The sequence below is a fragment of the Natator depressus genome, chromosome 9 (genome assembly GCF_965152275.1).
Source record: "Natator depressus isolate rNatDep1 chromosome 9, rNatDep2.hap1, whole genome shotgun sequence".
Lineage (NCBI taxonomy): Eukaryota > Metazoa > Chordata > Testudines > Cheloniidae > Natator > Natator depressus.
The window spans coordinates 39,101,713-39,124,963 of NC_134242.1; the positions used below are offsets into that span (position 1 = coordinate 39,101,713).

The 23,251-nt window shown below is 42.6% G+C and overlaps 1 protein-coding gene across 2 annotated transcripts in view; it reads left to right on the plus strand.

Moving 5' to 3' along the window:
- The window catches only part of SLC25A36 (solute carrier family 25 member 36), a 59,415-nt gene that overhangs the window by 5,706 nt on the left and 30,458 nt on the right, over window positions 1-23,251 (plus strand). For both annotated transcript variants that reach the window (XM_074963950.1, XM_074963951.1), the window contains exon 2: window positions 16,734-16,904. In XM_074963950.1, the coding sequence (XP_074820051.1) occupies window positions 16,734-16,904 (171 nt within the window). The remainder of the gene's footprint in view (window positions 1-16,733; window positions 16,905-23,251) is intronic.

Consider the following 23,251-nt stretch of genomic DNA (forward strand, 5'->3'; position numbering starts at 1 on the left):
TCTGTTAGACTGAAAAGTCTATTATGAATATTTGTTTACCATGTAGGTACTTATAGACTGTAATCGAGTCACTCCTTAACCTTCTCTTTGCTAAGATAAATAGATTGAGCTCCTTGAGTCTGTCATTATAAAGCATGTTTTCTAATCCTTTAATCTTTCTCATGGCTCTTCTCTGAATCGTCTCCAATTTATCAACATCCTTCTTGAATTGTGGGCACCATAATCTGATACAGAATTCCAGCAGTGGTCATACCAGGGCCAAATATAGAAGTAAAATAACCTCTCTACTCCGACTCAAGATTCCCCTGTTCATGCATCTAAGGATTACATTAGCTGTTTTGGCCACAGTGTTGCACTGGGAACTCGTGTTCAGCAGATTATCCATCATGACCCCCAAATCTTTTTCCGAGTCCCTGTTTCCCAGGAGAGAGTTCCCCATGATGTCAATATGGCCTACAGCCTTTGTTCCTAGGTGTATACATTGACATTTAGCCCTATTAAAACACACATTTTTTGCTTTTGCCTGGTTTACCACGCTTAATCAGAAGCTTTTTAATATTGTACATCAGAAGCACCAAAAGTTGATTAAAAGGATTTGTACTTTTAGATATACTGTCAAGCCTGGGTAGGTGTTACAGTATGCTTGTGCAATCACTGATACTGGTCACTTACAACACAGCCAAAGTACTATATTAATACTATATTATTATATTAGTACTATATTCTAGACATGCATTAGGATCCACAGCCACAAACCCATGTGCCCATGCAGAGTCCCACTAACTTCGAGCACCTTGCACTGGGGATTAGAAAGCTGCACTACTGGATCTTGATGTAGGATCAGTGCCTTATGTTAGATTTCCAGTCACCTGAAGACTTGCTTGGTTGCACTTCTTAGAACTCTTTTTTTTTTTTTAAAGAACTATAAAATTAACCAGGTTTTAGCAATGGCCCTCTGTCTTCTGAGGTTGAGTCCATGAATTTGTATTCCCATGTAATCTGGTGATGGGTACTAGATCGGGCATATTAACCCAGGCCAGGAAGGGGAAGTACAGAATATTTAACATTTTAAGATTGGAGAATCATGTTAATGGACTTCTGTATTGAGTAGCATCTAGATTAAGATATTAGTCCAATCCAACCATGTACGTTAAATATGTTGATTGATTATAGGACCTTCTGTGAAAAGGTTCGTAGCAGGAATCATTTTAAAAAATCTGTACAGAAAAAAATGATGTACCTTAGTAATTGATTTTGGAATTCATGGGGGGCGGGGGCATCTTAGTACCTGACTTTGGAATTTATGGTTGGGGGGGAAAGGGGTGCTAGAAATTGGAGAGTTACAAATGAAAATTAGTTTAGTAACCAGCATCCGTGTTGGAGTGACTTGCTTTCTGTCCCAGAAATGCCCAGGGCCTTGGGGTTGCACAGAGTGAGTTTATCCTTAAAACCGTAGGAACTCAGGCTGTGTGTTCTCCGGGACCAGTCAAGGATAAGGCATTACAGTACTGCATAGGAGGTGGGAAACTTCTTTGCATGAGTGGTGTGGCTGAGCTGTGAAGTTCCTTGACTTTCTCTTAGTTTTTTTTGGTTCCCTGCAGCAAGTTGACCTTTCTCCTGAATAGGTAAACGTGCTGCAATGATAGTCTCCAGGGCATTCTGCAATCTATACACCTAACCAGAAATCTTTGGAATCCTAAAAATAACTGAAGCTGTTTGTTTTGCCTGTAGTTTTTAGTGAATCTCTGTAAAATACTGAAACAGAGTTAAGTCTTTTTAATTCATACGATGAAGGTATACTGTACAGATTAACAGTGTTAGTGTCTAAAAGGGAGGATTCATGCACTGATAGTTTCCTGTGTTCAGTTTAAGATGTTAACTCATTGCTAACTTGGGGGGTGGGGGGAGTTGTTTTTTGTTTTGTACAGGGCCTGTATGATTAGACTATTGGGAGGTCACTCATAACAATAAGGCAAAAAGTACTGCCAGCTTTACTTCAGTTGTCCTAACCACTGGACCAAACCCACTTTTCCAAACTTAAGACTCTTGGCACAAATTAGTGTACTTTGATATTAGTCCTGATCCTCTTCCTTTCCTAGGCCACCCCAATGCCCTCCGTCCTGCAACTTCCCCTTCCTCTTTTGCCCAAATAATCCTCTCAGAAAAACCCAATGTATGTTTAAAATTGAGACACTGTAATTTGCTCCATGAATTGGGTGTTACTACTTTGAACTTCTGTGCATTAAAAATAGCTGATGATATTTTGAGAATTGTGGCATATCTAGAATGTTCTGTTAGAAAGCTGATGTTATTTAAAGGGTCACTGTCAACGTAACGATGAAGTTATAAACAAATTTATTTACTTCTGTTAGTAACAGAAACTCCAATTTATGTGTTACTCTTTATGCTTTGTTTTTGTTTTATTTTCATGTTTTTGCAGTTCTCTGAACTTGGTTAATGAAAATCAGTTCAGTGTCACTGCCAGATTCTTTGTGTTTGTTTGAAAGCTATCAGAATTTAAAAAAAAAATTAATTGGGATTTTATTTTTAAGCGGTGGAAATATTCCCTTTTGGTTTTAGGTTTTTATAAGAAGGTGTTGGCTTTTTGTCATGTATTTTAAAAAAAAAAATTAAGTTTTGAGCTTTTAAAATAAACCAGTAAGACCTGAACAGCTGAATAATGAGCCTTTCTGCTGGCTAATATTGTTAGATCCCTTGCTATATTTTGTGGGTCAAGTGCATTCCCTGGATGCTTTGTTGTGCTTAACTAGGGTTGCCAGGGTGTCCATTTTTCGACTAGAACTCCTGGTCGAAAAGGGACCCTGGCGGCTCCAGTCAGCACCATTAAAAGTCTGGTCAGCGGTGCAGCAGGGCTAAGGCAGGCTCCCTGCCTGCCATGGCTCCGTGCGGGTCCCAGAAGCAGAGGCATGTCCCCTCTCCAGCTCCGACATGTAGGGGCAGCCAGGGGGCTCAGCATGCTGCCCCAGCCCCAAGTGCCAGCTCCGCAGCCCCCACTGGCCGGGAATTGCAGCCAATGGGAGCTGTGGGGATGTGGCAGCGCCTAGAGCCACCTGGCCACGCCTCTGCATAGGAGCCAGAGAGGGGACATGCTGCTGCTGCTGCTTCTGAGAGCTGCTTGAGGTAAGCGCCGCCCGGAGCCTGCACTCCTGACCCCCTCCCACACTCCGAACCCATCGGTCCCAGCCTGGAGCACCCTGCTATACCCCAAATCCCTCAGCCCCACCCCAGAGTCTGCACCACCTCACTCTCCCCTGTACCCCAGCCTGGAGCCCCCTCCTGCACCACAAATCCTTCATCCCTGGCCCCACCCCCGAGCCCGCACACCCAGCCAGAGCCATCACCCACTCCTGAACCCCGGCCCCTGAGCCAGCCCAGTGAAAATGAGTGAGTGAGGGAGGGTGGGGAGAGCGAGTGACAGAGGGAGGGTGGGATGAAGGGAGCCGGGGGGCGACGGGACCCTCATAAAAGGGGCAGGACCACAGGGGCGGGGCAAGGGTGTTTGGTTTTGTGCAAGTAGAAAGTTGGCAACCCTATTCTGAACTAGTAGCTCCCATCGACTTCAGAAATCTTTTTTTTTTTTTTTTTTTTTTTGAAAATTGTTTACCTATTGCTGTCACACCCAAGTCCCTACTCCTGAGAACACTTCCATGCACATGCTAGCTTTAAACACGTGACTAATCCCATTCACATTAATGTGACTCCTCATGTGTTTACAGTAACTCCTCACTTAAAGTCGTCCCGGTTAACGTTGTTTCATTGTTACGTTGCTGATCAATTAGGGAACAAGCTCGTTTCAAGTTGTGCAGTGCTCCCTTATAATGTCATTTGGCAGCCGCCTGCTTTATCCACTGCTTGCAGGAAGAGCAGCCCGTTGCAGCTAGCTGATGGGGGCTCGGAACCAGGGTGGACCGGCAGCCCCCCATCAGCTCCCTGCTCTCCTAAGTTCCCTGCGCAGCAGCCACCCAGCAGGCTATCAATTGCCGGCAGTTCAGCTGTCCCTCCCCCCACTGCCATGTGCTGCTCCTGCCCTCTGCCTTGCAGCTGCTCTCCAGAGCCTCCTGCTAGCTGTATGGGGAGGAGCAGGGGAGAAGAGGGGGGCTAATGTCAGGGTGTCCCCCTCCTCCCTGCTCCTGCACCCCACTTACCCCATCTCCATAGTGCAGGGGGGACACATGACAGGGCTCAGGACGGAGGGAGCTTCCTGGTAGCAGCTGCCGTCTCGGCTTGCTGATTAACTTAACAAGGCAGTGTACTTAGAGTGGGGTCAGTGTACTTAAAGGAGCAGTGCGCATCTCTCTCTCTCACGCACAGGGTGTGTGTCTTTTGTCTCTGTCTGCCATGCTGTCTCCCTTCCCTCCATTCGTTCTGCCTTGTAGAGTGTGAAGCTACATTAACGAGTTAACCCTTGCAGGCTTAGCCAATTGCTAGTTAATCATTTAGCAGTAAGGCATCCCCTGGGAAATATCCCACCCTCTGACTTCACCATCTCAACCAAGCTTCACACTCATTATGGACCGTCCTGCCTGGCCCCTGAGCTCCCGGCCGGGGAGGCTAGCCCCTGGCCCCTCCCCCGCTGTTCCTCCTCCCCGCAGCCTCCACACGCCACCAGTGCTCTGGCCCACCGCTCCTGCTGGGCAGCGCAGGCACTGTGGCTGGTTCCGGCCAGGTGGTGGGGCTGCGAGCTCCTGCTGCTCTGAGCGGCATGGTGGGGGGGGCTGATTTGGATAAGGGGCAGGCGGTTCCGGGGGGGGGCAGTCTGGGGATGGGGAACAGGGGGTTGGATAGGCGTGGGAGTCCCAGGGGGCCTGTCAGGGGTTGGGGATGTGGATAGGGGTCAGGGAAGGCAACGGGGGGGGGGAGGAGTCCTGGGGGGTGGTTAGGGTCGGGGGGGGTCTCAGGAGGGGGCGGTCAGGAGACAAGGAGCGGGAGGGGTTGGATGGGTGAGGGGTTCTGAGGGGGGCAGTCAGGGAGCGGGGGCCAGGCCATTTGGGGAGGCACAGCCTTCCCTACCTGGCCCTCCATAAGAGTTTCACAATGCCGATGTGGCCTTTGGGCCAAAAAGTTTGCCCACCCCTGCCTTTATTGAGACTGTCACTGTGTTAACTGTGCTGGTTTTGTGGTGCTAATGATATTTAAAAACACGAACAAAGCCAGATTCATTTTTGTTACTAAAGTAAGTGGATAGCCCTTTGAATGCACACAGGAATCAGATCTGTTGTCATGGATGTGCCATTTTTACATACTCCTTTTTTTAGAGTAGAGCCATGGTTTAGAAAAGACGGATACATCTCCTGTGTTGAAACTTAGTAGAAACAGGCTGGAAAAGTGGCCTACAAGTTTCAGTGTGTGGACAGAGGAGCTTCTCTTGGTCTCAGGAGTCTGCCTGTACCCCATAATTTGCAGGTTTATGGCCACAATTTGTATATTAGGAGGAATAGCGATAGTCTTCCTTATTTTAAATATCTTCCTACCAGTTTTTGTCTTGTGCTTCAGTGGATGTACAGCAAGGTGCCAATTGTGCAGTCTTTAAATCATCAGGGCTGTCTGTGGGCACAGGAGTCCACTTGTGCAGATCAAATTGTGGCTCAGAACCCAAGATATAACACAAAATTACGAATCAGAGGCAAAGTTATAGGCTATAAGAGGAACATGCCACAAAATATTTGCTAAAGCTGTTAAGGCTTTTGATAAATATACGTTTAAAAATACAGTACCTGCCAGATGTAGGCCTTAATCTTGTGAATTGCTGTGTGTGAGCCCTGGGTTCAGCCTGTGCAAAGCAGCTTTTCGATATTGGGGTATATGCGTTAAACTCTCCAATTAGAAACCATTGGTTTTGATTTGCATTGTGACATGACCTAGTACCTGCCCCTTCAAAAAGTTACTCACAAGCAGCTTTACTCACCTGAGTTACAGTCACTGGGACTACTGATGGGAGTAAAATTACAAGCATGAGTGTTTGCAGGATCAGGCCTTGAAATAATTAACAAAATACTGACTGTTTTATGACAGAGAAGTAAGTGTATCTCTTCTTTTTCATATTGGCTGTCTAAATCATGATTTACAATGATTTGTGTTAAGCCACAAACTAAAAAAAGCCTCCATCCCCATCCCCTCAAAAAGAAGTTAAGTCTATGGGGAGAGCTATGGGAGGAGAATGATGAAGTTCTTTGGTGATAGGTTATAGCAGTAAGACTCAGACCTCAGTGTTTCAGGAGCCAAATTAGCAATCAACAATACCCAAAAAAGCCACAGTGGTGTGAATTCATTGTTTCTTTTAGTATTTTTATATTTAAAAATCAGGATACTTTTACTATGTTGTTAACCAACTGTAATTGATTAAATACTAGTGATATTATTCTCTCAGTGAAATGGCTGAGCAGGTATTACTATTAGGGACAAAACGAGATCAAACTAGCTAGAGACATATAGGGTAACAGGAAAACATTCTACAAATACATTAGAAGCAAGAGGAAGACCAAGGATAGGATGGGCCTGTTACTCAATGGGGAGGGAGGGTGTTTGGAGGAAACAATAACAGAAAATGTGGAAATGACAGAGGTGCTTCATGACTTCTGTTTCACTTTTCACCTAGAAGGTTGGTGGTGATTGGATGTCTAACACAGTGAATATCAGTGAAAATGAGGTAGGATCAGAAGAGGCTAAAATAGGGAAAGAAGTTAAAAATTACTTAGACATATGAGATGTCTTCAAATCACCAGGGCCTGATGAAGTACATCCTAGAATACTCAGGGAACTGACTAAGGAGATATCTGAACCATTAGCAATTATCTTTGAAAAGTCATGGAAGACAGGAGAGATTCTAGAGGATTGGAAGATGGCACTATATATTTGCCCATCTATAAAAAGGGAAATAAGGACAACCCAGGAAGTTACAGACCAGTCAGCTTAACTTCTGTACCCAGAAAGATAATGGAGAAAATAATTAAGCAATCAATTTGCAAACGTCTAGAAGATAAGGTGATAAGTAACAGTCAGTATGGATTTGTCAAGAGTAAATCGGGTCAAACCAACCTGATGGCTTTCTTTAACAGGGTAGCAAGTCTTGTGAATGGGGGGAAGTGGTAGACGAGGCATATCTTGACTTTAGTAAAGCTTTTGATACTGTCTTGCATGACCTTCTCATAAACTAGGGAAATTCAACCTAGATCGAGCTACTCTAAGGTGGGTGCAAAACTGGTTAGAAAACGGTTCCCAGAAAGTAGTTATCAGTGGTTTCACAGTCATGCTGGGAGGACACAATGAGTGGGGTCCCGCAGGGATGAGTTGTGGGTCCAGTTCAATATCTTCATCGGTGATTTAGATAATGGCATAGAGAGTACACTTATAAAGTTTGTGGATGATACCAAGCTGGGAGCGGTTGCAAGTGCTTTGGAGGATAGGATTAAAATTCAAAATGATCTGGACAAACTGGAGAAATGATCTGCAGTAAATAGGATGAAATTCAATAAATACAAAGCACTTCATTTAAGAAGGAACAATCAGTTGCACACATACAAAATGGGGGTCATAGTGGACCACAAGCTAAATATGAGTCAACAGTGTAACACTGTTGCAAAAGAAGCAAACATCCTTCTGGGATGTATTAGCAGGAGTGTTGTAAGCAAGACCAGAGAAGTAATTCTTCCGCTGTACTCTGCACTGATTAGGCCTCAACTGGAGTATTGTGTCCAGTTTTGGGTGCCACGTTTCAGGAAGGATGTGGACAAATTGAAGAGAGTCCAGAGAAGAGCAACAAAAGTGATTAAAGGTCTAGAAAACATGACCTATGAGGGAAGATTGAAAAAAAATTGGGTTTGTTTAGTCTGGAAAAGAGAAGACTGGGGATGGCTAGGCATGATAACAGTTTTCAAGTACATAAAAGGTTGTTACAAGGAAGAGGGAGAAAGATTGTTTTTCTTAAACTCTAAGAATAGGACAAGAAGCAATGGGCTTAAATTGCAGCAAGGGAGGTTTAGGTTGGACATGAGGAAAATCTTCCTGTCAGGGTGATTAAGCACTGGAATAAATTGCCTACACGGAGGTTGTGGAATCTCCATCATTGGAGGTTTCTAAAAGCAGGTTAGACAAACACCTGTCAGGAATGTCTAGATAATCATAGAATATCAGGGTTGGAAGGGCCCTCAGGAGGTCATCTAGTCCAACCCCCTGCTCAAAGCAGGACCAATCCCCAATTTTTGCCCCAGATCCCTAAATGGCCCCCTCAAGCATTGAACTCACAACCCTGGGTTTAGCAGGCCAATGCTCAAACCACTGAGCTATCCCTCCCCCCATACTCAGTCCTGCCTTGAGTACAGGGGACTGGACTAGATAATCTCTCAAGGTTCCTTCCAGTCCTATGATTCTATCAACTACAGTTGGTTAATAACGTAATAAAAGTATCCTGATCTGTTAATATCTTAGCTTATTAATTATATCACATACTGTTTTAATATCATGTGCTGCAAAGAGCCACAGGAGACACCTTAAAGAGCTGCTTGTGAGCCTCAGTCTGAGTAACACTGGGGTATAGAATCTCTCTTTAGTAAACTATAGTAGTTTGGCCATCTATTAATAGTATGCCCGAATTATGCACACAAAGAAGTGGGTGTTTCTTTCTATGTATTTTTGGTGTCCGTCTTACTAAATAAACTATGTGTGCAATAAATATTGAAGACTAATATTGGGAATTTACTCATATACAGTGGTAACACGTGTTTCCTATTAAAATGCACTTATGCCACTGTCAGAATAACTGACCTATTTGTAAAGAACCTGTACAGACATACAAGGAACTTTATGTTTAGCAGCATGTCTGATATTTTAGTTCTTTACCCACAGATTCTGTCTGTTGAATCATAGTGAAGGGGCATGCACAGATTTATTTTTGTCAGTACTAACAATTCACGTTAAAATTCTATTTTAATTTTATATCTTTTTTACAATACATTTATTTTCAGGATCAAGGCTTCACTTAGTGTTTCAGTACCAGTTCAGTAAGCCTTGTGACTACAGTTAATAACTGCATTGTATTCACTTCCTCAACGTTTGGAAGTTTTCCTTCCATCCAGACAAGTAAACAGCTGATGCATTATTACAAAATCTCTATTGAACCTTCCCCTCCCTACACCATTCTCTAATCTGGCAGGTCAAGTGCAAAAACCTAGAGAAGCTGATTGTCTGTGTGGTGGTGGTGTGTTTTTGTTTTGTTAAAAAATGCTAAAATAAATATTTTTACAACATTTTTTTACTTTTACTTTTCCCTGGAAATGAAAATGGTTTAATCTCTTCCCATCACCAAAGCTAAACGAAATACAAAAAGTAAACAAGCTAAATGATAGGGTTTGGGAGGGAAGACGTAAGGGCCATTAACTACGCAAGGGCCATTGTCTTAATGTAACTTTTACCTTACAGTATCCTTTTGAACTACCAGCTGTACATAGGAGTACAAATCCTGTGCCAAGGAAAAACCAGTGGTGTACATAAAATCATTGCTTTGATGACAGAGCAAAAAGTAGGGAAAGAGTATCGAAAGCATAAAGGGCTACTTTAGTGGTTGGCTTTCCACTGTCAGTGGTACCTACCTGTTCATATGCTTTCTGCGTATAGTTACATTTTTAATAAGGCTGTAGTATGTGTCATTAAACAGTGTCTGTTACAGTCTCCAGGCATTTAGTGACCAGTTGTTGACTGCAGGCATATTACTCCTGGGGGGACTCTGTGTCAAAAAATTAAATAATTCTGCATATTCTATTTGTCAAAATAATGCAGTATAATAATACCAGTTTCAATTGTTTTAGTAATTTTATTTAAACTACAATACAGAAAAAAGTCACAATAACTATTCAGTATTTCCTAAACACATGAAAGTTAAGTTACAAACACTTGGTAACTAATACCTTGTATTCCAATTATAATCCTGGATTTTCATTTAAATTACATTATGGAACACCAAACAGCGCAAAAAAAATAAATAGAATGTCATTTTAAATTGCTCAGACTTTCACACATGAAAGGCCTACAGTTTTGCTAATAATTGTCCTTGACATGGCTGGGTACTTTGGGAAGTGCTTGGTTTTGATTGTCCTGACATTTTGACTGCTTGGTAAATGTTTTATTTGCCCTCAGAGTCTCCCCCTCCCCCCTTCTTCTTCTTGCAATATGTAAGTAAAATAAATCCTGAGCTGTAATCTAACTCCATTGTGCCACTTTGGCACAGGAGAAAAGTGGGAAAGCGCATAGATCTTCCTCGCTGATTCCCTTACTGTCATTTATAAGGCTTTACATCACTCTGGCAATGTAGGGGCCTTAAAACTCTTACAGGTTTTATGCTCCTGCGAGAATTGACTGAGAATGGGAACAGTTAACTGACAATAGGAACATTTAACAATGTTACTAAGCAGGCAGGCTGCTACATTTCTGCCTGGGGGAAAGAGCTTTCCTGGTGCATAATTTAAAAAAAAAAACAAAAAAAACCCTACCCCTCCATGTCCCAGGTGAGCCGCAGTAGCAAGCGAGAGGGAGTTTCTCTCTTGCTTGTTGGCAGGCGCGCATGCCCAGCCCCGCCCCCTGACAGTGATCAACCCATGCCTGGTCTGCCAGGGAAGAGGTGCGTGTCCCCTTGCAGATTTCTTTTGCACTTTTCTTTGCAGGGGGCACAGAAATATGCAGGCCATATGAATTCTGCACTCCTGTAGGGGCACAGAATTCTGTCAGGAGTAGCGTATGCATAAAAGTGAGCTTCTTATCTCCATGTACCTGTCCTCTTAGCTACTGTAAGCAGGTGGTTAAATGAAATATTATAATCCGAACAGATGGGCTGTACTGGTACTTTTTTTCTTAATATAGTGAAACATGGTTCACACTGGTTCAGGTGTTGCTGAAGAGAAATGGAAATGCTGCAAGAATCAAGCCCAAAGAGAGTTCATTGTGAACTCTACAAAATTATCCCACGCAGAGTAAGTGGAGAAGGGGTGGAAATAAGGACACCAAATGTCAAGCTCTAATGAAAGAAATGGGTCTGATTTTTTTTTTTTAAATGTCTTTTTACTTGAAAGCAAGGGCTGAAACTCCATCTCCAAGGGCCTTGTTGGATGTCAGTGTCACAGCCTGCAGAGCTCGTATGGTATCAAATAGCATGCTACTAACAAGGGTCACTTTCAGGTGGCTTCAAATCAGCTCCAACACCAGCCAAAGAGTGAGGAGGTGATTTTAGCCTTAACTTTCTGTGTTACATTTAAAAACTGTTAAAGGGATTTGTACCTTAAGATGAGAGATGATGGTGGGAATGAATCTTTTCTGTCAATGTGTACTGAGACCTCTTTAACATGCTGCCCCAAGGCCATTAGCTTATTTTATCAGTGCAGCTGACACATCTGCGTACTAAGAGTGTTAGTGTTTGCACAAAGAAAATTGTACACAGTTGCTGTTTATTTGTAGCTGTCGTAAGACCTACAGCTTTCCCCTTGTTATGCACTTCCACGTACACAACCGTCCGAACATATGTTGGAGCAGTGCAGGAGAACTCTTAATGTGATACGAAATAGAAGCTTTCACTTTAAAGATCTTCCTATTCAACAGGACTAAAGAGAGAGAGAGGATAGTCTTGTGACTAAAGCACAGTCTGTGAGTCAGGAAATCACGGCTCTGTTTCTAGCTGTGTCATGTACTTCTGGTATGATCTTGGCTAGTCATCTAATAGCTCCATGCCTCAGTTTCCCTGTCTGTAAAAGTTAATACTTGCATCTCTCTTAATGGTGCTGAGACTTAAAGGTTGTGTAGTTCTTTGACTGATAAAGAATAGCATGCACTGTATCAGCAATAATTCATATGCAGAGTGTATAAAAATCTACACTGCAGACTGTGGCATAGGTTATATGAGTTTATTATGTCAAGCATTCACCATATATGCTATCATTTTAGAAATGAGGCACTCTACAATTCTTTATCCTACATCCATGTAACTGTGAGAGGAGAAAATATTTATATCTGTCTCATTAATAAGTAAAATCCAAAAAGCCTCTTTTAAAATAATTCACTGTAATAGTTCTTGTCTGTTCCCCTTTCCTATACCCACTTCTAAATTTCTAAAAACATTCACCTACTCTGCATTTAAATGATCTGCCTGCACAATTCTACTTAATCTAAAAAGGGGCACTTTTACTGTATATTGCTAAAAGGAAAAAAAGCATCTCAAACCACAATACCTAAATATTGAAATAGCTATATTTGTTTTGTACCCTTATTTTGAAAATAACTTAATAGATTAGTGGTTCTCAACCTTTCCAGACTACTGTACCCCTTTCAGGAGGCTGATTTGTCTAGTGTACCCACAAGTTTTGCCTCACTTAAAAACTCGGGCTTTGGCTTCAGCCCCGTGCAGCAGGGCTTGGGCTTGGCCCTGGTGGCCTCGTTAAAACGAGCTTGCCCACAGTTTGGGAACCACTGATCTAATATATAGAACAGTATTAAAAAATCATTGTGCGAAATTTTAGTTTGTACTGAGTTTGCTAGTGCTTTTTATGTAGCCTGTTCTAAAACCAGGCAAATAGCTAGATGAGTTGATGTACCCCCTGGAAGACCTCTGCGTACCCCTGGGGATACATATACCCCAGGTTGAGAACCACCGGCATAGATGATTTAAATAGGGGTGAAGAGATTTCCTAGACGGGTCCTTTGAATGCCAAGTTTCATTCCATTTAATTTCTTTTCCCCTTCAGCAAATAATTTTTAAAAAATGGAATCAACATAGTCCAAACTTATCTGAACAAATATACGTACTAGTTCCTAATTTAAATTACTGAAACCTTCACAGATTAATGACTTGAACTTGGTAAAAGTTCAAGGTAACAATAAAGAATGCATTGTAGTTTTGCATTTTCTAAAGCCTGCAACTTTAACTTTTTGGGAAAAATCTTTTTAAAAAACCTTACTTCAAAGGTGTACTGCAAGGTATTTTTGAAAACCTTGTTAAAAATAACTGCACAAATTTTAAAAGGTAAGACTGGATGTTTTACAGCTAGCCTTTGGTTGGGGGTGGGGATGGGCACGGGGATGGGCACAGATTTTCAAATTTTCCACTTTTCCAGATTATTAATTGATTAAGCAGCGGAAGGACAAATAATTTCTCCAATCTTATAAAACTGTGAAAGTTTTACATAGTTAACAAAAAGATTGGGCAAAAATAGTATGAAGTAGGTGGCATCCAATCATTAAAATCACTATAGCAGCCTTACAAAGTCCTAGGGATAGAGAGTAATGCTTAATACTGTTTGGAGGAAAGGCTACCAAACTTTCAGATGTCATCACATAACATCCCTATGTGAACTACCTACATGTAAACAACTTCTGTAGTTCACACAGGGATGTTATGAGATGACAGATGGGACAGGGGTCCTCCATATGATTGTGGATGAGAGGGGAGGGGATTCAGAAGACAGTCTCCCAATGTGATCCACAAAAGGAAAGTCTGACAATGCCTGGTGCACAGCCCTGGTGCATGCTCTAAATGTGTGAAATAACCACCAGTAAAACCAGGCTGGAATGAAGTTTGTGTGGGAGAGATCAAGATGGCTTCTGATTAGTGTGAGATATATTAATATTTGGTATCTTAAGAACCAACCAGTGTGAAATCAAATGCTGTATTACCAGCTTAGTTTTCTACTGGTGAATAGCATTCATAGGTAGCTTTTGTGGTTGATAAGGTAATGGTTCTGTGTTTGAACCTGGGCTACTATTTAGCAAAGCAAATCCCAGGCCTTGGACCTGCAAAACATTTGTTCCCTGAAAGTATAGCCCTGTTCTTTACTCATTTGGATCTTAATATTCTGCCCCTCTTCTCCTGCATCCAAGAAAATGATATGTTTCTTTTCCTTATGAATTGGAAGTACCCAGCAAGCAAAACATCTATGGGATAAAAAGCATAAGTACGCCTTCTTTTGTCCTGGCAATGTGAATCTGAAGCCAGTGTTAGAAGTAAATTTATTACTATGACTGTAATGAACATTGTATCTTTAGTGTTCTAATGCTTCGCCCTAGCTGATGTTATGTACATACCATGAATGGAAAAACAATGCAGGCATTTATTGTATAAGTCTTTGGTTTAACATGGTAATAGCAGCAGTTTCATATATTCTTGATTGTATATCGCTTTGTGTAAAGATAACACATTTGTTAACATGTTGTAGCATTTAAAATATATTCAGGCTATGGATGGAAAATGTTCCAAATGGCATGAAGTAGAGAGTCAGTGCAAAATAAATTGCACCTCCTTTGTAAAGCACTTTGAAATCTAATGATGAAAAGAGTATATAAGAGCTAGGATAGAACAGGTCTGTTATATATGTATATATTTGTATGGCTGTAAATGAGAACTTTTAGTTTTAAAATTACTTTCACTACCAAGTTAAGATATGTGCAGTTAATTTAATAAGCTAATATTTTATCGTACTTCCCTAGGCCAGTGGTTTAAAGCCTGTGGTCCGTGGACCACTGGGGGGTCCACAGAATATGTCTAAGATTTCCAAAAGGGTCCACACCTCCATTCAAAATTTTAGGGGCCCGCAAATGAAAAAAGGTTAAAAACCACTGCCCTAGGCTATTTTAGCTTTTCTATGTGTGAAAGTGCTTATATGGCCCCATCACTATTTTATTTGAACTCCAGTTTTGGAATCTATTTAGTATTTAATACACAGACACTCTTTGTTAGTATGTTGAGACGCCTAATCCCTTAGTGACTGTATAGTGACTCAGGGTGCTGAGAATAGAAATGGTCAAGAAACATGTGCTTCTATTTAAAACTTGGAAGTTAATCTAATTCACTTTAGACTAATCTTGGAATTGGAGAAGAGACTGAATGGATCTGGGGATTGGTAATGAGATATTTCTGGGTCACTCATTTCAATGTAGTATGGGTGAAGATGACCAAACTTTTATTATTGCCTGTATAACTGTTTGTGAATTTAGTCTAGTGGGATGCAATACAGAAACCATAATCATAATTGGCATGAATTTTGTGGCCTTCTGTGCAGCAGGAAAGGATTGAGGATTCATATAGAAGCTAAACTACATTTGGGTGGGAAGTATATCAGTACTGTAGCATAGTGGCAGGGTGAAGAAACTCTCACTGTTACCTGTTCTTTGGATAGAGTGGATTTCATTCTCCTGGGTTCTGTCTCTGGGACCTTTCATGAGCATTACATTAATTTTTCTAGAATCACTATCTATTACCGGAAAGTTTTAACTCCTAAGGTGAAATCCTGGCCCTGTTGAACTCAGTGGGGCCAGGTTTTTACCCCTAATCATTAAGCGGAACACTATATGGTAATATTAACAGGTAGGTGAAAAGAGCTGTTAAATCAGCAGAAGTTTTAAACAGTTATCAGTTTTGAGACTTTCCTAGTCTTTCAACAGAAAATATTTGATGGTTAGAATCTTATTCCAAACAATGCCCCCAGTTCTGCCTTCAGCTAAGCAAGCACCACTTCTATTGAATTTAGTTGGAGTACCCCTAGTGTAGCTGCAAGTAGAACTGGTATCGTTATATTTAATTTAACAGTAAGGTTCTGACTTAAATCTGCAAAAATTAGAATGATCAGAGTGAAGTCTAGAACTCTGGATTTATCAATTGGGGGATTGTTTATATAAACTCATCTGGGAAGTGGAATAATATTTAAGCCTTTTTTGAGGTTGTGAGGCATGTACTTTTTCAGCAGTGGTAGCAGTAAAGAACCATTGGTGTTCTTCATGCCCTAATCATGATTCATGTACTTTCTATTTTTACTTATTTTCCCTGAGAGGTTTTTTTTGTGCAGAGTGTGCATTGAGCAGATGGGTATGTAGATATTAGTTAAAGCAATTATTAGCACCACACAATAATATGAGTCCTTTACAAAACTGTCAGAATGCCATTTACTTGGCTGTGTTGTGCTGCGGGAGGGAGGAGGAGGAGTGGTGCACCGCTTCTCAAAGATGATTGGCGGGACTGTACAGTGAAACTTGAAAGGACCGTGGTTCTTTCCATTTCTAACCAGATAAGAAGACTTTCATTTTCCCAGATTCAGGTCCATTGTGGTCTGTTCTCTGAACAGTAAATCTACTTCCTTGCCTTGAAGAAGTAAGCCAGTAAATTGTCAGAAGACTATTGCTTTCCCTGCTACCATTGCCAAAATTTAAAGCGGAGTTTTGAAATAATCTGGAATAACATAGCTCTTAACATTTTGCCTTACTGCTTTCTTTACCTCCCTTGCTATTACCTGTGTATAGTGCTAATGTACTGTGTACATATCCTCACATACACACCCCAGTTTTGCATATTGGGAATGTTAACAGCTTTGGTGTGATCAGGAATGCACCAAAAATTAAGAAGAGAACGTTAAGTTTCAGCCATAAGAAGCTAAACATTTTAGACACTCGCCTTCCAGATCAGAGAGGACCTGCATGCACTATAGGTAGTGCACTTTTGCACCAATCAGAGTTACTTGTTTTGGCAGTTAAAATTTTCACTCTTAGTTGTGGGATTAACAAAGGGAAATGGATTAATCAGTGTCATTAGTTCAAGGGCATGTAGTAATAACTACACTACTATCATGAATTCAGATTATTGTTAGCTTCTCTATCACCATGATCCTGAGCCATCTTCCGTTTAGCTAAAGTAATCACCTTTCTAGTTCCTTCATGGCTTAGAATTGCAATAATCTTATTTCTTTTTGCAGATGTGGGGGTACTGTTGGTGCAATTCTGACATGTCCACTAGAAGTTGTGAAAACACGGCTGCAGTCCTCCTCTGTTACACTCTACATCTCTGAAGTTCATCTCAGCACTGTGAATGGTGCGAGTGTCAATCGAGTAACTAGAGTATCTCCTGGACCTCTCCATTGTTTGAAGTGAGTACTATCTGCATATTCCTGTTCTTCTGATCCTTTTTAATTTTCATGGGGTGGTATTTGTTTTTTCTTTAGAGATAATGTCAGACAACCCCTAACTTTTTGCCTTCTAAAACATAGTTGGTTTGTGCACTGAGGTTTTTGAATGTAATCCTTACTATGTAGTCCTGCTACAGTCTCCACTCCATAAATGGTTATCTAAATGTAACATTTGATCACACTGTGAGAGAATAAGATCGGACTGGAACTTCAGCCCCAGAAGAACTGATCCTTATACCTAAGGAATACCAAACAGTATCAAATGATACAGAATGCTCCTAAATATGCATTTTATTTTCTTGGCATTTATGTTTGCACAAGAATGTTTTCAGTGACCTTGCTAGCCAGTCAGAAACCTTGTTTCCCTGTAATTTTTCAGATGACTTTGATAGCCAATGAGATTCTGACCCAGGGAGGAGTTCAGGACCCTAATACAGTAACTCCTTGCTTAACATTGTAGTTATGTTCCTGAAAAATGCAACTTTAAGCGAAACGATGTTAAGCTAATCCAATTTCCCCTTAAGAATTAATGTAAATGGGGGGAGGGGGGCGATTAGGTTCCAGGGAAATTTCTTACACACACACAGAGTATAAGTTTTAAACAAACAATACTGTACAGAGCAATGATGATTGTGAAGCTTGGTTGAGGTGGTGAAGTCAGAGGGTGGAAGAGGGTGGGATGTTTCCCAGGGAATGCCTTACTGCTAAATGATGAACTAGCATTCGGCTGAGCCCTCAAGGGTTAACACATTGTTGTTAATGTAGCCTCACACTCTACAAGGCAGCTCGAATGGAGGGAGGGGAGACAGCATGGCAGACAGAGACACACACCCTGTGTGTGGGGGTGGGGGGAGAGAGAGATGCTCTTTGCCCCTTTAAGTATGCTGACCCGACTCTAAGTACATTGCTTTTAAAAAGATCAGGAAGTTGAGACAGCAGCTGCAGTCTCTCCATCCTGAGCCCTGTCCTGTCTCCTCCATGCCCTATATGGAGAAGGGGTAAGCGGGGGGGAGGGAGGGGGACACCCTGACATTAGCCCCTGCTTCCCCCCTCCCCTGCACAGCAAGCAGGAGACTCCCAGGAGCAGCTCCAAGGCAGAGGGCAGGAGCAGCACATGGCAGTGGGGGGATGGACAGCTGAACTGCCGGCAATTGGTAGCCTGCTGGGTGGCTGCTGCAAGGGAATTTAGGGGAGCGGGGAGCTGATGGGGGGGGGGGGGGCGGCTGCCAGTCCACCCTGGTTCCAAGCCCCCACCAGCTAGCTGCAACGGGCTGCTCTTCCTGCAAGCAGTGGACAAAGCAGGCGACTGCCAAACGACGGTATAAGGGAGCATTGCGCAACTTTAAACGAGCATGTTCCCTAATTGATCAGCAATGAAACAACGTTAACTGGGACGACGTTAAGTGAGGAGTTACTGTACAACATGACTTGGAAACATGGTTATCCCTCGTCTTTTCTCCTCCTCTTATCTCTGATAACCAAAAACTTCACGGTGGTTAGAGAGCAGCTGAAGAATCTCTACCCTGCTTCTGCCAAGATCTGGAAAGCTGCTATTCAGTTTCCCAACACTTTCTGTTATAGGTGTATTATTGAAGTTGCCTGACACTTCCCGTTCCGAAATCCTGTTTTCACTTGCTTACAACGTTTCAAAATTTTAACTACCCGTGCTTGAAATTTTCCACGCTTGGGTGTCTGTCTCAGGCTGGGAAAAATACGTTGTTTTGCACATGTTAAAAGAAAAAAAAGAAAGGAAAAAAAAAGTTCAGGCAAACTTTTCTAGCGACCTCACATTGTGGAGCAAGAACTTCAAGTTTGTTAGGGAATGGGGTGGCTTTTGTGTCAGAGATGTGCCTTAAATTTATTACTTTAAATTTCAGAATAGCAGTAATTTTTTATCCTTGCCTACAAATCAGTTAATCAAAAGCTGGATATAGCTACCTGAAAGGGTTCATACCCGGAAGGTTCCACTCTTTTAGCAAGAAAACCCAAGTTCTGAATGAACAAGTAGGGTGAAACAACAAAGGATCCAAACCCTGAATCTAACCTCTAGGGCAGCAGACTAGGCTCTAGCATCAAGTGGTGGTGCTGCTGCTATTGGATGAATTATAGCAATGTTCCAGTTTGATAGACTGGGCCTCTGATACCGTCCAGTTGTTAATTATTTTATACATGAATGATGTTCCTTCCCTGATTGTTGGTCTGCACATTACAGGTGAAACTCTAGCTTCATTGAAGACCATGGGAGTCTTGCCACTGACTTCAGTGTAGCCAGAATTTCACCCTTCATGTCTTAGGCTAGTAACAGGTAGGCTGCATCTAAATCTTACTCCTGGGGACATTCTGTGCCAAAAAATTAAAAATTCTGCTCACAGTATTTTAAAATTCTGCTAAATTCTGCAAATTTTAGTTTGTCAGACTAATACTACAAAATCACACCAGTTTCAGTTTATTTTGGTAATTTATTTCAAAATATCTGTCAGCAAGTATGTCTTTAACAATAAAGACACACTCTCTACTTCTGGGGGAATTTGTGTGTGAGAGTTAAACCCACGATGGCAACCCAGTTCCTGTTTCTCAGGTCCTTTTCTCCCAGCCCCCTGCCCCCTAGCCCAGCTACGGTGCCCCCCCAGCCAATACACCATAGCCCCCCTTCCCCTCAGAGCCCAGCCATGCTTCCCCCCCCACACATCCTCCCCCAGAGCCCAGTGGCAGCTAGCAGCACTGCAGTCCATTTCTGTGGGGGAAAGGAAATTCTGCGCACACAATGTTAATTTCTGCAAAATTCTGCATTGCACAGTGGTGCAGAATTCCTCCAGGAGTAAAATCCAGAGCTTTCAGTTTCTTAGGTTGTTTAGGTGGCAGTCTCAATTTAAGGATAATTCCATGGAAAAGTTGTAAGTGATGCTAATGTTCATAAGTTGCATAGAAAGAACAATTCTGGGACTGGGGTGTGGATGAGAAGCGATGAACTGCTGTCCTCGGTAAAGCCTTGCAACCTGACCTGAACCCAGTGGTATCTATTAGTGTTGTGGTTGGGTTGGGTCAGGTCATCTCTGATCATTAGGTTACCAATAACTGTAGTGGGTTGTTAAAAATTTCAGAAAGAAATGTGAGTTGTTAATTAGACAGTATTCCTTAAAGGTCATCCCTGATGTAGTTCTCTAAAATTAGCTTTTTACCAAAATATTTTAAGCTGATTTTTATCAGTGGATGACAAACTGATAAAACCTAGAGCACTTTGAATCTAGCTTTAGTTATTGTTTGTCCAAATGCACCCATTTCCCACTGGGTGTATATATGTGTGTATATATAAGTAATTGAATCTAGACTCCCAGGATAGCTCTCAAGAGATCCTATTCTTGCTCTCCTCAGATGAAAGCCTGAGCTAAAGCCACAGAAGCACTACTGAGTGGAAATTTAAAGAGATATTGTCAACTTTATTAATTTTTTAAAATTAACTAAAAAAAATGCAGTTTCTGATGGGACAGCCTTTTAAAATAGTATGCTATTCTTGATTTGTATTCGAGTAGTATCTACACACACAATGAGGCAGTCCCTGCCCTACAGAGCTGACTGTTTTAAATGGACAAAGGATAGGAAGGGAGTAGAGACACAGAGAGGTAAAGTGACTTGCCCAAGGTTACAGAGCAAGTTGGCGGAAGTCATTGAACCCATGTCTTCTGGGTCCCCATCTTAGGCTATATCCACGAACTATTCTGCCTACCAACATGATGTGTGGTGATTTTTTTTTTAATAATCTTGTTGCCAGTTTATAGTGGCTTTCTTGTTAATATTTATACGGGTCCCTTAGAGAGAGAGGTGTGACGAAGGCCCTGATTCTGCATTGTGCTCTCTGGTCAGACCCCTGTACCTGTACAGTGCCCCATTGGCTTCAGTGGGACTCTACAGGAGTACAGGTCTGTCTGTACAGACGAGATTGCAGAACCTGGCCCTGAGTATACAGGCAAAACTGTGACTTGCTCAAATACATGAAGTAAACTAAAAAAGGAGAGAAATGTGTGTAGTCTTTTTCTTTTAGCAGCTATAACCTATTCAGACAGAAGTGTGTTTTTCTCAAATTCATGATGTCCTTTAAACACAACTAGAAGGCTGACCTTGTGTTGTGAAAATATTAGTCAGAATCATGTACAAACGAATCCTGTGTCTACATCCCAGCCTGACACTCTACAGATCTTCCCAGGCTGCTGCTGTAAGAGGCAGCCACAGAGGCCAGTACATATGTGCCTCCTCTCCCTGAAGTTCCAGGTTATCTCATCAGCAAGGATGGGGCTTCCTGTTATAATCTAGGCTGGGTGGGGGGGAGAACATGGCCTCATCTCACAGATGAGATTAAAATCAATATATAAGATATTTTATTTTAAATAACAACTGGTCTAACTCCCTGTGACTCTCTTTCAGCAAGTGAGGCCAATCATGCTGTAGGCTCAGATCCTGCCATCTGTCCTTTACTGATGAATGTGTGCAGAGCTGCTTCAGAGGGACTTTGCATGACCACAAGTGTTGGCCCGTGCAGATCAGCTTGTAGGAATAGAAATTTGGAATAAATCCTTCAATGTGTTTGGAAATTCTTTTTAACATGGCAAATTTGTTTCAGTATATGTTGTTGTAGTGGTTTGCAAAGTTTTTTGGAAAGTTGCTAGCACTTCTGTCATTTCAGTTGAGCACTTTAGAGGTTGTGAAATCATCTCTAACTTACTCCTGGGGAAATTCTGTGAGACTGCGCACCCGCAGAACACCCCCCGTCCCTGGGAGAATGCCTATGCTTCCCTGCAGAAAACATCAGGAAAGCGCAGTTGCCCCTCCAAAGAGGCGAGGCATGGGTGGGAACAGGGGGTTACCTGCCACTGCTTACCCCCCCCCCCTTCATTTCTGCAAGTGCAGAGTTGCCCAGCTGAAGGAGGCTGTGTCTGGGCTCTGCTGACTCTGCAGCTGAACATCGCCTCCTGGTTCCTAGTGCCAGTCGTGCTCCTCTTCTGTGTGCTGTGAGCCTTCCTGTTTTCTGTGCAACAGTGTGTGCCCATGGTGGGGCGAAGTGGGGGGAGGGGGGCGCGAAGGAGGGTGTGCGGGGGGAAGAGGCAGTGGGGAAAGGAGAGGGGGTGGAATAGGGCATGGGGAGGGGAATGTGGAAGTGAGGGGAGGTGGATGGGGCATGAGGCAGTGCGGGAGGGGGATGAGATGGGGAAGAAAAGGAGACGGGAATCACAAGGGGAAGCAGGAACCTGGCATGCGGCATCCCCTCAGCAGCAGCCAAGGTCTCCCCGTTAAGCGGGCCCATTGAACCGTCACCCTGACAAACCCTGTCCCCTGCACACCCAGACCCCCACTCCACTGAGCCTCAACCAGCTGCACCTGGACCCCCACCCCATCAAGTCCTACTTCCCCAGACCCTTCCACTGAGCCCCCCAGGCTCCCTGCTGAACCCCATGACCCCACACCTGACCCCTCCACACTGAGCCCCCCCACCCCCCGCTGAACCCCATCTCCTCACACCAGACCCCTCCCCCACACACTGAGCCCCAACCACTCTCACCTGGCTCCCCTGCAGAGACCCATTGCCCCTGCATCTTCAACCCCCCCGTCCCCCAATGAGCACTTGTGCACCCAGAGCCCCCCAATGAGACACCCACACTGAGAGAGCCCACACAGAAACCTCTCACTCTACACCTGGATCCCTCCCACACTAAGCCCCTCCACACTTGGATCCTACTGGGTTAAGCCTGCCCACCCATACTGTATGTGCCTGGATTTGCAGAATTTTAAAATACTATGCGCATCAGTTTTATTTTTTTGGCACAGAACTTTTAATTTTTTGGCACAGAATTTCTGCAGGAGTACTAACTCTTTTGGGCATGAAGCTGAAATGTTGTCAAACATCTAAGAATGCTCTTATACTTCATAACCAAGAGGGATTGTGATTATACAATGCCATTATAACTTTGTGGAACACAGATGCTTTTTTTATAAACTTTTTATCTAAATTTTTGGTTCTGTAGAAGAAGTAGGGTGATTAGATAGCAAGGGTGAAAAATTGGGAGAGGGGATGGCGGGTACTAGGCACCTATATAAGACAAAGCCCTAAATATTGGGATTGTCCCTATAAAATTGGGACATCTGGTCACCCTAAGCAGAAGAGTGTGATGGAGTGGACACGCTTGCTCAGAATTTGACTGTTTTCAAATGTTGGTATTCAGAATAGATTTGAAATCCACTTGAGCACTGGACTTTGTCTGAATGTGAACATACAACTAATCTTTTGAAACCTTTCCAGACCGGGGCATTTTACGCAA